The sequence below is a fragment of the Sorex araneus genome, chromosome 4 (assembly GCF_027595985.1).
Source record: "Sorex araneus isolate mSorAra2 chromosome 4, mSorAra2.pri, whole genome shotgun sequence".
NCBI lineage: Eukaryota > Metazoa > Chordata > Mammalia > Eulipotyphla > Soricidae > Sorex > Sorex araneus.
Genome location: NC_073305.1, coordinates 135,378,769 through 135,391,655, shown reverse-complemented (window position 1 = coordinate 135,391,655; position 12,887 = coordinate 135,378,769). Strand labels below are relative to the sequence as shown.

The following is a 12,887-nucleotide window of genomic DNA, read 5'->3' as shown; positions in this document are numbered from 1 at the left end:
CAATGAAAGAGGAACTGCTCCATGGACTCATGACAAGAATCATAAATTAACATTCCAGGTGCAGAACAGTGGGCAAGAAATTTATGTAGGGCAGATAGAATAAATATTAAAAGAGGATGTCATCCCTTCAAGCCTACTCAAGATTATTGTCCCAGAAACTCTTCCTTCTTAATATTACAACCCCTTCTTTCATGAAAACCAATTGTAATGACAACTAAGAAACTGCAAATAAGAAACTGAATGTAATGATAATTATGAAACAAATGAGAACTGAGACACTGAAACTGACCCCAAGGTCAGCCAGAAAAGGGAGGAAAAGTTTTTTTGCTGTGTATGATCCTAATCAGGTAGGATAAAGGCCTGCCAGATGAATGAGAGAGCACAAGGCCCGACAGACTCAGGGGGAATGCATGGAAGGCAACACATGGTCACACCAAATGGGCAAGAGAGACTGACACAGATGTTTCTTGTTTGTTTTGGGGGGTACCTGAAGGATGGGAAAGGTTCTTCATTTTTTTTCCTTTTTATAGGTTATAGCTCACTCTTAGAGAATTAATAGAAAGACCCTCTCCATAGACGGGGCTCAAGTGTCTCTCTCTTTCATTACCGGCTAGTGCCAGTGCAACAATATTGGCAAACATTGTTTCTCCCACTTCTTACATTTTCTTCTTCTAACCTCTTCTTTCCCTGCTAGCTATTACCTCCTGTCCTTGATTCCTTTTACAGCAAAACTCTCAGACAGAAATGTATACTTAATATCTGTGGCTCCTTTCAAAATCCTAGCGTTCACTCACCCTGCTTTCATGTCAAGTCCACTGAAGTGAACTTTGTCACATACACGTCAGCATGACTGAAACCAGTGGTTCTATTTAATTACCAGCACTATTTTTTCAGTTTGTCACTTCCTCCTGCTTGAAAAACTCCCAGTACCAGATGTTGGGACTCCATCTATTCCAAGTCACTGCTTGTTCCTTATTTCTCTTGATGCTTCTCCTAACTTCCTCCCACCCCAGCTCTTAGACAATTCTAGTATTCACCCCTTGGGCCACTTCCTTTATTCCAACAATAGCCCTTGATCATCTCATCTCATTTCATGGCTACACCTACATGCTGAAAACCCAGAAGTTTAGTTATCACCCCCACTTGGCATCTCTTCTTAGGTGCCTAAGGGACATTTCAAACATCACTGGTGCACAATGAAATTCTTGACCATTCCCCCCTAACCTGCTTTAATTTTGTCTTCTCCATCTTAGTGAGGACAATTCTGTTTTCCTGTTCGCACAGGCCAGAAATCTTGGAATCAGAGCTGGAGAGACAGTATAGCAGGTAAAGCAACTACATGGGCTGACATCCCAGTTCAAATCCTTGACATCACATCTGGTTCCCTGAGCACTGCCAGGAATAGCCCCTAAGCACCACCAGGTGTGGCCCAACCCCTAACCCAAATAAATAAATAAATGCAATTTTAAAATAATTTAAAGAAATCTTGGATGCATTAAGGACCCATCTCTCTCCCATAACAAATACCCAACCCATTAGAGACTATTTAAAAACATGCCCAGAATCTGACCCCTTAAGACTTCCACTTCTCCCTCCATTGCTTGAGGCACTTTCTCCTCTTGCTTGAATTATAGTAATAGCCTTCAGTTCTCTTCCCTCTTCTACCCATGCTTCCTTCATAGTTAATTCTAAACACAGCAGCCAGGGAAATTCTATTAATCCCTATGTCAGAGCATACCACTTAGAATTTGGGACAGTCTCCTATTCCATTTCCAGTAAGTACTAAAGTCTTTTCCAGGCCCTACACAGTGGGTGCTTCTCTACCTCACCCTCTCCATGCCATCTCTCAGACTCTCTCATGACACAGATAGATCACGGTCTTTCATTTTTTTTTTCAGTTCCTTTAAAAAAATTTTTTTTTTTTTTTTTTTTTTTGCTTTATGGGTCACACTCGGCAATGCACAGGGGTTAGTCCTGGCTCTGCACTCAGGAATCATCCCTGGGGGTACTCAGAGGACCATATGGGATGCTGGGAATCGAACCCGGGTCAGCCGCGTGCAAGGCAAATGCCCTACCCGCTGTACTATTGCTCCAGCCCCTCCTTTTAAAAAACTTTTAAAAATTAAAAACACTATGATTGGGCCAGAGCGATAATACATCAGTTAGGGCGTTTGTCTTGCATGCAGCCAACCTGGGTTTGATCCCCAGCATCCCATATGGTCCCCCGAGCACCACCAGGAGTAATTCCTGAGTACAGAGACAGGAATAACCCCTGAGCATTGCCGAGTGTGACCCCCAAAAAACAACTCTAAAAAAAAACCCACTGTGAGTTACAAAGTTGTTCGTTATATACAGTTATTTCACACATTTAATGTTCCAACACCACCAGTGTGACCTTCCCTCCACCAATGTCCCCATTTTCCCTGCCATCCCTAACCTTCCCCATTAGGCACATAACAAATTGATTTTATATTACTGATTCCAACAAAACTTTAAGAAATGGCAAATAGAATGATCAGAAAATAAATCAGTAAGAGCCGATTTGTGGTTGTTGTATGATTTTAAGATATGTAATAAGGAAAATAAAACCCTTTACCACTCATGGTCTTTTTTAAGTTAGTAGATCATGGCCTTTAATTATGACAGGCAGGGTGGACATGTTCTGCACAGGACTGTTGTGGGTTGTCTTCTCTCTGGAATATTCTTCCCCCAGAAACTCACATAACTCCCTCGCTTTATCCAAAGGAATTCTGTTCTGACCACGCTGTTCAACACAATCATCCTCTTAACTCTACTTCTTGTTTATGTATTGTCTAGCCCTTCTAGATGGCAAACTCTATAGAGCAGGGTTATTTTGTTTTCTCCCTGAAAAGCCAGGAACATCCCTGAAACAACGAAAAAAAAAATGTTATCCCTAAAACAGTGCTTGACACAACCAGGAGTGATTGCTGCGCACAGAGCCAGGACTAAGTCTTGAGGAAACCCCGGTGAGCATCACTGGGTGTGGCCAAAATAAACTTAAAACAACTCATAAATAAGGGTATTGAATGAAAGAATAAAGTACTGTATGTACAAATAAATGTATATTGAAGGAAGCGGTTGCATAGGGATGGCCAAGTAGGGTGCAAGGGAGTGTATATGTATATTTATATAATTTTGAATTTTGGACCACATGAATGTATTGTTTAAAAACAGTAAGGTTAAGCCCAGTAAATGACTCAAATAACTGGAGCACGTGCTTTGCATACAGGAGTCCCAGTTTCAATCCTAGGTACCACAGGGTCCTCTGAGCATCATCAAAAGTAATCCAAAAAAGAAAAAAAAAAACACCTCTTGGAAAGTCTTAGAGAGCTGGAACAATGGGATTGTGTTAACCTTCTTGACTTGCATCTGGAAGAGGGAAGTCTCAGGAGCAAGTTAATTAGTGTGGAGGTGGGGAAGGGGGGCTACTTCCTTTGTAGGGTTCCAGGGGAGTCTTACAACCAAGGACCTTAAAGGAGATGAGGCAAGCCCCCTCTCACTCCTTTCTTTGCTGTGGGAGTGCTGCCCTTCCCACTTCCGCCCCCTTAGTAGCTAGGAGCTCCTGCAGGGCCTCTCCTAAACCCAGCTGTTGAATTTCTGATGATGCACTTTCCTGCTCTGCCGGGAGTCCTAAGCACATGGGGCCCATGTCCAGCACGGCCCGCTCAGAAACACGCTGATGGAATGGCCCCGTGATTTGTACTGAGAGTATTACTCATGGGGCTGGGGGGGGGGGGAAGTCTGTGCAAATGGGATTCCACATTCCTACAACTGTCTACTTTTCATCATAAAACAGAGCCATCTTCTTGGTGTGTCAGCTGGGACACAGAAGCCACGAATCTACTCTTCCTGTAGGACAGCAAAGGGGAGCCATATCACCCCTGTCCCAGCACAGCTGAAGAAGAAAATCCAAAGGAGAGAAGACCATGAGAAAGTCACACTTTCTGAGACATTGGAGACTTTTAAAAGTCTCAGCGTTGACAAAAACAGAGCTCATGCATGCTCCAGAAATTCTTTAGACAAAAAACCTGGATCCTCCTTTTAGAGTAGTTCCATGATGGGTCTCTGCTCACAGGTCATTTTAGCAAGGTGAGGAGTCACCTCTGCCACACGCTTCTGGTTTGGGAGCCACCACATGGCAGGTACCCATAGAGCTGGTTTGGACTTAGCTCTGGGTACTGCTGAAGAGGAATCATTTTCCAGATGAGCTGGGAAGATTTCCCAGCATGTTCCCACCTCCTGGGTTCCAGTGCAGACAAACACCTGCGTGTGTAGGCAGGAGTCCTGGGAAGCAAGATTCATCCAAGAGTCATTTCCTGCCAAGTGGAACTGGTGGTCTCCAAAGATGTCTCATTTTCAGTGTGTGTGGTCAAGACTTCTGACTGTTCCCTCCACCCCCTGCTCCCTGGTGCCAGGGATCCAACCCAGAGTTTCATACGTGCAAGGCAAATGTTCTAGCACTTAGCTACACCCCCAGCCCCAGGATTTCTTTCAGCAGCTCTTGACAGAACCATGGAGGAGAGCAGGAGGCTGCATGCTGGGGATTAAATGAGAGATTTGCTTTAACCCTCATCCTGTGGTTCCCAGATCCTTGAACAAGAGAAAACTCTGGCTTCCTGGTAGCCAGACCACTTACCCTCTCTCCCTCTCTGAACACTACCCACCTCTGGTGCTTCCCTTTAGGAAAAGCTCATGGTTGGTAGCTGGGATTTCTCTAGCTTGTCCCCTAGCCCTCTGTGCCTGAGAGGTCCGGATCTTAGCCAAGGCAGAGTGGAAACCTGAAGATGCATAACTGCTAATTACTGTGTATTGTCTTTCCTATGTTCATCCAGAGGGACTGAAAGCCTTATTGATTTAAGTGTATTCTGTATTCCTTTCTTCCTCCAGCTGCTCTCCAGTTCACTAATTCCTTGAATTGACAATAGATGTTCCCAGAGAGAGAAAATTGTTCTGTGGTCAAATAAATTTAAGGAACATTACATACTCTGTCTCTTTCTGTTTCTCTCTCTCTCCTGAATACCTACAGTGCACAGCAGGATACAAAAGCTTCTGAGAAGGTTTGGAGCAAAGCAATCTTTTAAACATTATTCACCCCAAGCTTCCCAAACTTTTAAAGACAAAAAGCAAACAAGAACTAGAGAGATGGCTCACAGGCTGACTATAGAGGTCTGGGTTTAATCCCTGGCACCATATGGTCCCCCAAGCACCGCCAGGAATGATGCCTGAACACAGCACCAGGAGTAGTCACTGGGCATGGCCCCAAAACAAAATCAAAGCAAACAGACAAAATCCTTTTTCCTGACCTTTGCAAAACAGAGAAGAAATCCTACCCAATGAAGTCAAGACTAAGGAAGAGTTGGTTTATCAAAAGAAGTCTGTTACTGAGGTTACAGGTGGGGTAGAGGCAGTGGATGGGAGGAGTTTTGGGGACACTAGAAGAGGGAACTGGACACTTGATGATGGGTGTGGTGTTGGAACAATGTATACATGAAACTGTCATTGAAAGTATTGTAAATCACAGTACCTCAATAAAAGTGAAATTAGAAAACATTTGTTTCTTTGGGTTTCCAAAGAAATCTGTTAAAGAAGAGAATAGTTCAAAATGACATATTCATCTTTTTTTTTTTTTGGATGGGAAGAGAGGGTGCACCCATCAGTGCTAAGGGGCCACTCCAGGCAATGCTCAGAGGACCATGCAGTACTGGGGATTGAAGCTGGGTATCCTGCGTGTAAATCATGCACTCCAGTCCTTTGAGTTGTCTCCCTGGCCTGACATCACTATCTTAAGCATTTCACTTAATTAAAAATATACTGATGGGGCTTGGAGAGAAAGCTCTATAGGCCAGAGTACATGGTTTGTATGCAGGAGGCCAGGATTTGGTCCCTGAGTGCCACCAAAAGCAAAGTAAACAACCCTCCTCTCAAAAACAACTGTGCAAACATTTAACATTGATCCGGGTTCTAACCTCAAGCCTCACTGTTCTTTATATGTGTGCCTGCTCTTTGATGCTCATCTCTGTCCTTTGATAAACCACATGCATGGTGCACAGCCTACAGTTCCTCGTGCCCTTTCTGGTTTGCTGCTTTGTTGTAATGGAGAGAGACCTTCAAAGACCATGAAACAATGAATAATATTCTTAATTTTTTTTTTTTAGAGCAGCCTTCGATTCAAAGCCATTCTGCTTAGCACTGTAGCACTATCATCCCATTGTTCATCTATTTGCTCAAGTGGGCACCAGTAACGTGTCCATTGTGAGAGTTGTTGTTACTGTTTTTGGCATATCAAATATACCACGGGTAGCTTGCCAGGCTCTGCCGTGCGGGTGAGATACTCTTGGTAGCTTGCCGGGCTCTCTGAGAGGGGTGGAGGACTTGAACCTGGGTCGGCCGCGTGCAAGGCAAACGCCCTATATTGAGTAGATATTGATATACATTGAAAACTACAGAATTCTCATTTATTGCCTGCTGGCTGCTATCAGCACCCCACTCTAGAGTGCTCATCTGTTACAATGGATGAAATTGTACTGACTTGTCATATCACCAAAGATCCCAGTTCTTAGTAAGGTACACTTTGGCTGTGGTGCCTTTGGGATTTGAAAAGCATATAATGACAAGCATGTTCATATATCCATCAGATAGGTAGTTTCCCTGCGCCCAGTGCCTGTGTTCTGCTTACTCATCCTTCTTTTCTCTCTAACCCCTGCCATCCACTGTCCTTATTGCCTTTTATTCAAATGTCATTGAGTTGGACTTCTTCAGAGTGTCTTTTGTTAGTCATACACATACAGTTTCTTCTCTGTCTTTTCATGGTTAAATTTCTTTTTAGTGCTGAGTAATACTCCAAGGGCTGGATATACCATGGCTTATTCATTGTGATTTGTTTTTTATAGAACAGCTCTCTCTCTCTCTCTCTCTCTCTATATATATATATATATAAGAGTATATATATATATATGAGTATATGTATATATATATATATATACTCTTATTTCACTGATTTAGAGAACACCTAAGTAAGTGACCCAAGCACAATGACAGGTGAAACTGGCAAAAACAGGTTTGGGGCAAACAACGATCCACGTTACTAGGTAAATATTTGCAGCCTGAAGTTAGTGCCTCATGAGACTTGTGTTTTCTAGAGAGCAGAAGAGTCCAACAATGAGTGTTGACTCTTCCATAGAAAAGAGAAGGGGATAGGGGGTGGGGAAGAAGGACCACGTGAGAATCATGAAGAACCTGTGTTCTAGGGTGCACTGCCACAGCTGTGCTGCCAGAACCAGACTTTTCTAAGTGTTCTGAGTGTGTTTCCCTCCAGGAAGCACGTTCTATTTACTGACCTTTAACAGACACGCGCTCATGCATTTATTAACTACCTCCAGTGCCACCACTGATGACTACTGCAAAGTAGGATGATTCAAGGGTGAGGTTTATGAGCAATGAGAGGGGAGGTCTGTCCATAGACCCACCAGTTTCTTTGGCTTTTAAAAATGTTTTTGTGTGGTTTCTTTTAAGATGTGACTAAGTCAGCTTTTTAAGCGGGGAGGAGTGAGTGGCAGGTAGTGGGGGTTCTCCCATGCTGTGCTTGGGAGGCCCAGGGGCCCCCTTCTGATGATTATCCACCCACCTGACAGTTCCATGGGAAGACCCAGGACTGGGATGCTACACAGGCTCTGCTAGGACTTCCTATGTAACTATGGAAGGTGGCCAGGAGTTGGTATGTTGGTCACCCTGCTGCTTTGCTGTTATTCGTTATCATCTCTCATGTCACTGCAGAGCACCCCCGTCTGGAGAGAGACTCACAACCTCCTATAAGCCTTAATCAAATCAGAAAGTCCAATATTTTCCCCCCAGTTCCCTGAGCTATAGGCATTCCAGTCTGGAGACTTCTAACCTTAGACCTACCCAGAGAATTAATAAATCAAATCCAAAATCATCTCAGTGAGGCCAGAGGGATAGTTCAAAATTGCATGGGGGAGGCCCAGATTTGATACCCTACACTGCGTGGCTCCCTGAGCACTGTCAGGAATAACCCAGAGCACAGAGCAGGAAATAACCTGAGTATCAATGAGTCTGGTCATAAAACAATCAAGAAATCACTCAATGCCATACCATCAGAGATGGACAAGGACTCAATCTTCTCTAGGGATGTCCTGGAGGTGAATTGGGGTATATCTGGAAAGGTTCAGGGATTCTCCAGAACTAGCATTGGGGCTGGGTGTGGCCACCATGTTTTTGCAGATGTTCCTCGACAAACTGGAAACTCAGAAGTTGTGAAAAAGAATAAGCTCTAAACCTTGGGGGTGGGGAGTGAGGGTGGGGAAGAAGTTAAGGGAGTGGACTACCCAGGGTTCCTTCCTGACAGGTATGAATGGAGACTCTGTGAGTTGTCAACATCAAAAAGAGATCACAAGAGCCTGTGCTGTCCCCCAGTTCTTCATACTCTGTGGAGAGACCCCCCAACTCCCAACCAACCTTGCCTTAACCGCAAAGAGTGATCTTGGCATGGAAAACAGCAGTAGGTCTGTTTGCTGAGATAAGGTGGGTGGGATCAATTCCAATTCTACCCTCTTTTTCAGAGTACCCAGGCCCACAGAGATCTCAGGGAGCCGAAAAAATTGTTTTTGTAGTGGGACACCTGATGGTGCTCAGGAATCACCCCTGGTAAGGCTCAGAGAACCATATGTGGTGCAAAAGTTCAAACATGGGTTAGCCACATGGAATGCACGTGCCCTCCTACCTGCTGTACCATCTTGACCTCTGAAAGATAAAATTGAAGAATGACACAGAAAGACCCCTCTGGCTCACAGTGGGGACTCCATCAGTTGCACTGGGGGACCTTAGTCCAGGAGGAGATCCAGCCTTGGCGCCAAGGCTGCTGGAAGAACTGAAACTTGGGCAGAAACACAGCTCTAAAGTCCGGAGTGCAGGTATTGCATGGGTGACACTCAGGTTCAATCCCCGGAACTGCATGATCCTCCCAGCACCACCAGGGGTAACTCCTGTGCACAGAGTAGGAGTAACCCACAGCACCACTGAGTGTGGCTCTAAAAATGCATTCTCCCCACACTCGGCCCCCACCCCCAAAAAAGAAGCCAAACCACAGCGCATCCTCACTATTAGGGTTCAGTTTAAAATACTTTGAAGAAAATGATCTGAATAGGAGTTTGTACTCCAGTGTCCTCTAGCCAAAGTTTTAATAATATCAGCTTAATTATCTTAGGAGTGATCCTTCTCCCTTGGCATCCCTAGCAACCCCTGGACTGATGGCCTTTAGTTAAGCCTACAGACAGGGCAGTTCACAGCACCAACCATCCCTGTCCCCAGTACAGGGGGCATGAAAATCACAGGCCCGACAAACAGCATATGGTTGCACCTGTTGTGTGCTGGTGGATTTGCTCCAAGAACCGGAAAGCGAGTGCCAGGAGGCAATAAACACAGCACGAACAATGGGCTCTTTGTCTCCTGAAATGTTCTGTAACTGGAGCTTAACCACCCTCCATGCTCTGGTGACACTGGGTGCCGTGGCCTCTGCTTGCACAGCCTTCTCCCCAACGCTTGCTCCGAATGCACTTACTGGAGAGATACAGCCTTAAGGGTCAATGTCTTAGGTGAGTATCAAGGTCACATGCTAAACATTACAATGTCTCTACAACAACCCTCCCTCTCAACCAAAGCACCAATGCAAAAGGGAAAGATAGTTTAGTTTATAGGTCAGACAACTTGTCTGTAGCTCAAAAGTTGTGGATTCTCACACGGAATTACTCAGAGTGAGGAGCAGAACCATAGTTCAGATGGAGCCAGCTGCATATATAATCTGCAGGGCTCCATGGTAAGAATCATGCAGGAGAGATAGTACCGTAGGTAAGGCTCTTGCTTGCCTTGCACCTGGCAGAACTGGTTCACTCCCCAGCACCCTATATGGTCCCCTGAGTACTGCCAGAAGTGATCCCTGAGCACAGATCCAAGAGTCAGCTTGGAGCACTGCTGAGTGTAGACTTCCCCCAAAACAACAACAACAGCAACAACAAAACAATAAACAACAAGCAGGTAAAAAAGCACTCCTGCAAGTGGTCAAAAAAAAAAGTTTTATTTCTTCTGCAAGATCTCTTTTGGGCCGGCATGGTGTTCTAATTTATTTCATTTGACTTTCTTTTTTTTTTTTTTTATTGAATCACTATGAGATAGACCGTTACACAGCATTTATGATTAGATTTAAGTCATACAGTGTTCCAACACCCATCTCTCCACCAGTGTACATTTCCCAGCACCAGTGTCCCCAGTTTCCCTCCCATCATCCCCACCCCTCACCCCCCTGCCTCTTCTCTCTCTCTCTCTCTCTCTCTCTCTCTCTCTCTCTCTCTCTCTCTCCCCCCCCCCCTTTTGGGCATTGTGTTTTGGAATGATGTTTTTTGTTTGTTTGTTTGCTTTTTGGGTCACACCCAGCGATGCTCAGGGGTCACTCCTGGCTCTGCACTCAGGAATTACCCCCTGCCATGCTCGGGGGACCACATGGGATGCTGGGAATCGAACCCGGGTTGGCCACGTGCAAGGCAAATGCCCTACCCACTATGCTATCACTCCAGCCCCAGGCATGATGTTTTTAATGCTGCACTTCTGGAGCACGGGATGCTCACTGAATGAGTCTGAACATTATGGATACTTGGGGAACCCACCCTGTGATGCTTGTGTGCATGAGGCCCACAAGCTACCAGACTGATACCCAGCTGCGCTCTGGTTATAGGCAAAAAGTTGAGCCAGGTGTCCTCCCTTTCCTACAGTTCTAGAACCCCAACCTTTGTGGAGGGGCAACTGGAAGAATATTGTGACCTGTGATAGTCCAGGTCTCCGGGGAAAGGTGACAGAGTTGCCCTCAGTGAGTCACATGATTTTGCAGTGGCGTCTCCAGACATACAAGGTACATATGTGGCCCCCCTAGGGTCGCTCTGCTGCAGAAGATGGCAGTGATGACTGGCTGGGAATGTTGGGAGCTGAGGTGTTGGGTGCCAGAAAGTCAGGGAGAAGGTAACTGAGGCAAGGTGGGGTAACAGCAGGAGGTGGAATTTTGCAGGACCCAAGACCCTTCTCCCTTGGTTCACTTGTCTCCACTCAGTAACAAATCCTGTCAAAATGAAGAGTTACAAGATGGCGCCCGCAGAGTGTTAAGCACATGTGTCTGCCCCTCTAGGTCATGTTGGTGCTCAGTCACATGTCTGTGAAGCTTTCCAGAGAAACAATTTTCATCGCCTTCCCTCAGAGAGTATATGTATGTATAAGAGTTTGGCCTATGTTATATATAATATACAATATTTTTTTGCATATCTATAAAATACAAAGAGGGAAGATTTCCTATGTCTCCCCTAATTCAACTTTATTCCAGTTATCTGTTAATTAGCTGGGCTGAAGCTGAAGTTAATATGTTTTCTGTTTGAAAACCCTTTCTGAGGAAGGAAATATACTTAAATGCTAATTGCACACTTCTCTGGACCCAGGTACAAAAGGTAATTTTGATATTGTTTTCTGGGCCCTGAAACATCTCTGGACTGGAACCCATGAGTCTTGGTATATGGATTTCTTTTAGAATTAGAAAGAAAAGTTACAGGTAAATGTTATTTGTGAAGTAATGAAATAATTATACATTACCTGTAAAGAGAGTACCTTCCTCCCTGGACTTTTCTGAGACAACCAGAATTATTTCTTTGTTAACTTTTCTCAATACTTCCTGAATCATGAGAATTTCAAGATTTTCCAGAAGTTTCTGAAGCTAGAAAAATGACAATTTGAGAGTCATGCTCCATATTCAGCTTATGCTCCAAAGTCAATTTCCTGCAAATGGGTAGAGGTCCAGGTCCTGTCCTTCAGTTATACCACCTGGGGGAGGGTAAAGGGTCTCCCCACTGCTTCTAGGGGTACAACTAGGGTTTCTTCCTGGCCCACTCTGATTAATAAAATAACAACCTTTGGGCTAAGTTCTGCTATACTGTAAAGGGAATAATGCCTGAGGTGAATTCACGCATCTTGGGATTTCTAAATACGGCCAGGAATTTTGTGAACTCTCAGTATCAGAGAAGCCCTGAGGTGTAAAATTTGGTTTAGATGCAAGAGAAAATTTCCCCGGGAGTCTTAAAATGCCATAGATAACCAAGAGAGAACTCGGTACAATAAGCTTGAAGCACTTTCCCCATTATGCTTGGGCTGTCCACATTTATCCCTGATGAAGGTGCTCCTCAGGCATTGGAGGATGACCAGGTTCAGATTGCTGAAGCCTTCCCTAGAAGGCTTATGACTGGGGCTATGCCGGCACTGAATTCCCGGGTGATGTTCAGTGATCTGCCTCCCTGCTCACAGGGGAGGGGGAGAAAGTGGGGAAAGAGAGAGGGGGGTGAGAGGGAGGGAGACAGGGAGAGAGAGAGAGAGACAGAGAGACAGAGACAGAGACAGAGAGACAGAGAGAAGGGAGAGATTTTTTTCAGGGAGACTTTTTCACTGAACACGACCATGTGAGCTTCTGTCCCACATCTGATGAGTTAATAAATGACATAAAGTGCACTGTCTAATTCTCAGAAAAAGCCACAAGGAGCCATTTTAAGTATACTGTGTCCACAAGGCAGGCTTGAGTGGAGATGCTAGGAATTATGTGTCCTATCATTGTCTTTCTCTTTCCCTTAATTTAAGGAAAATCACAAAATGATAATGGAGATTCAGTGAATGAGGGGTAGTTATTTGCTTCACCAAAGGTCTGCATACTTCAACACTTCAATTTCTTAGATCCCTTTGAGCACTTTCAATTTACACACATTTTAAGGAAAAAAAGGGACCCTTTGGGCATCTTGTCGGCTTACATGCAAATGCCACAGAGCAAAATTTCA

At 44.7% G+C, this 12,887-nt stretch overlaps 1 protein-coding gene across 1 annotated transcript in view; it reads right to left on the bottom strand.

Moving 5' to 3' along the window:
* Positions 1 to 12,887, bottom strand: part of LOC101555625 (coiled-coil domain-containing protein 162) — a 60,551-nt gene that overhangs the window by 30,054 nt on the left and 17,610 nt on the right. The window contains exon 7 of the mRNA XM_055136650.1: positions 11,662 to 11,782. Coding sequence (XP_054992625.1) covers positions 11,662 to 11,782 — 121 coding nt within the window. The remainder of the gene's footprint in view (positions 1 to 11,661; positions 11,783 to 12,887) is intronic.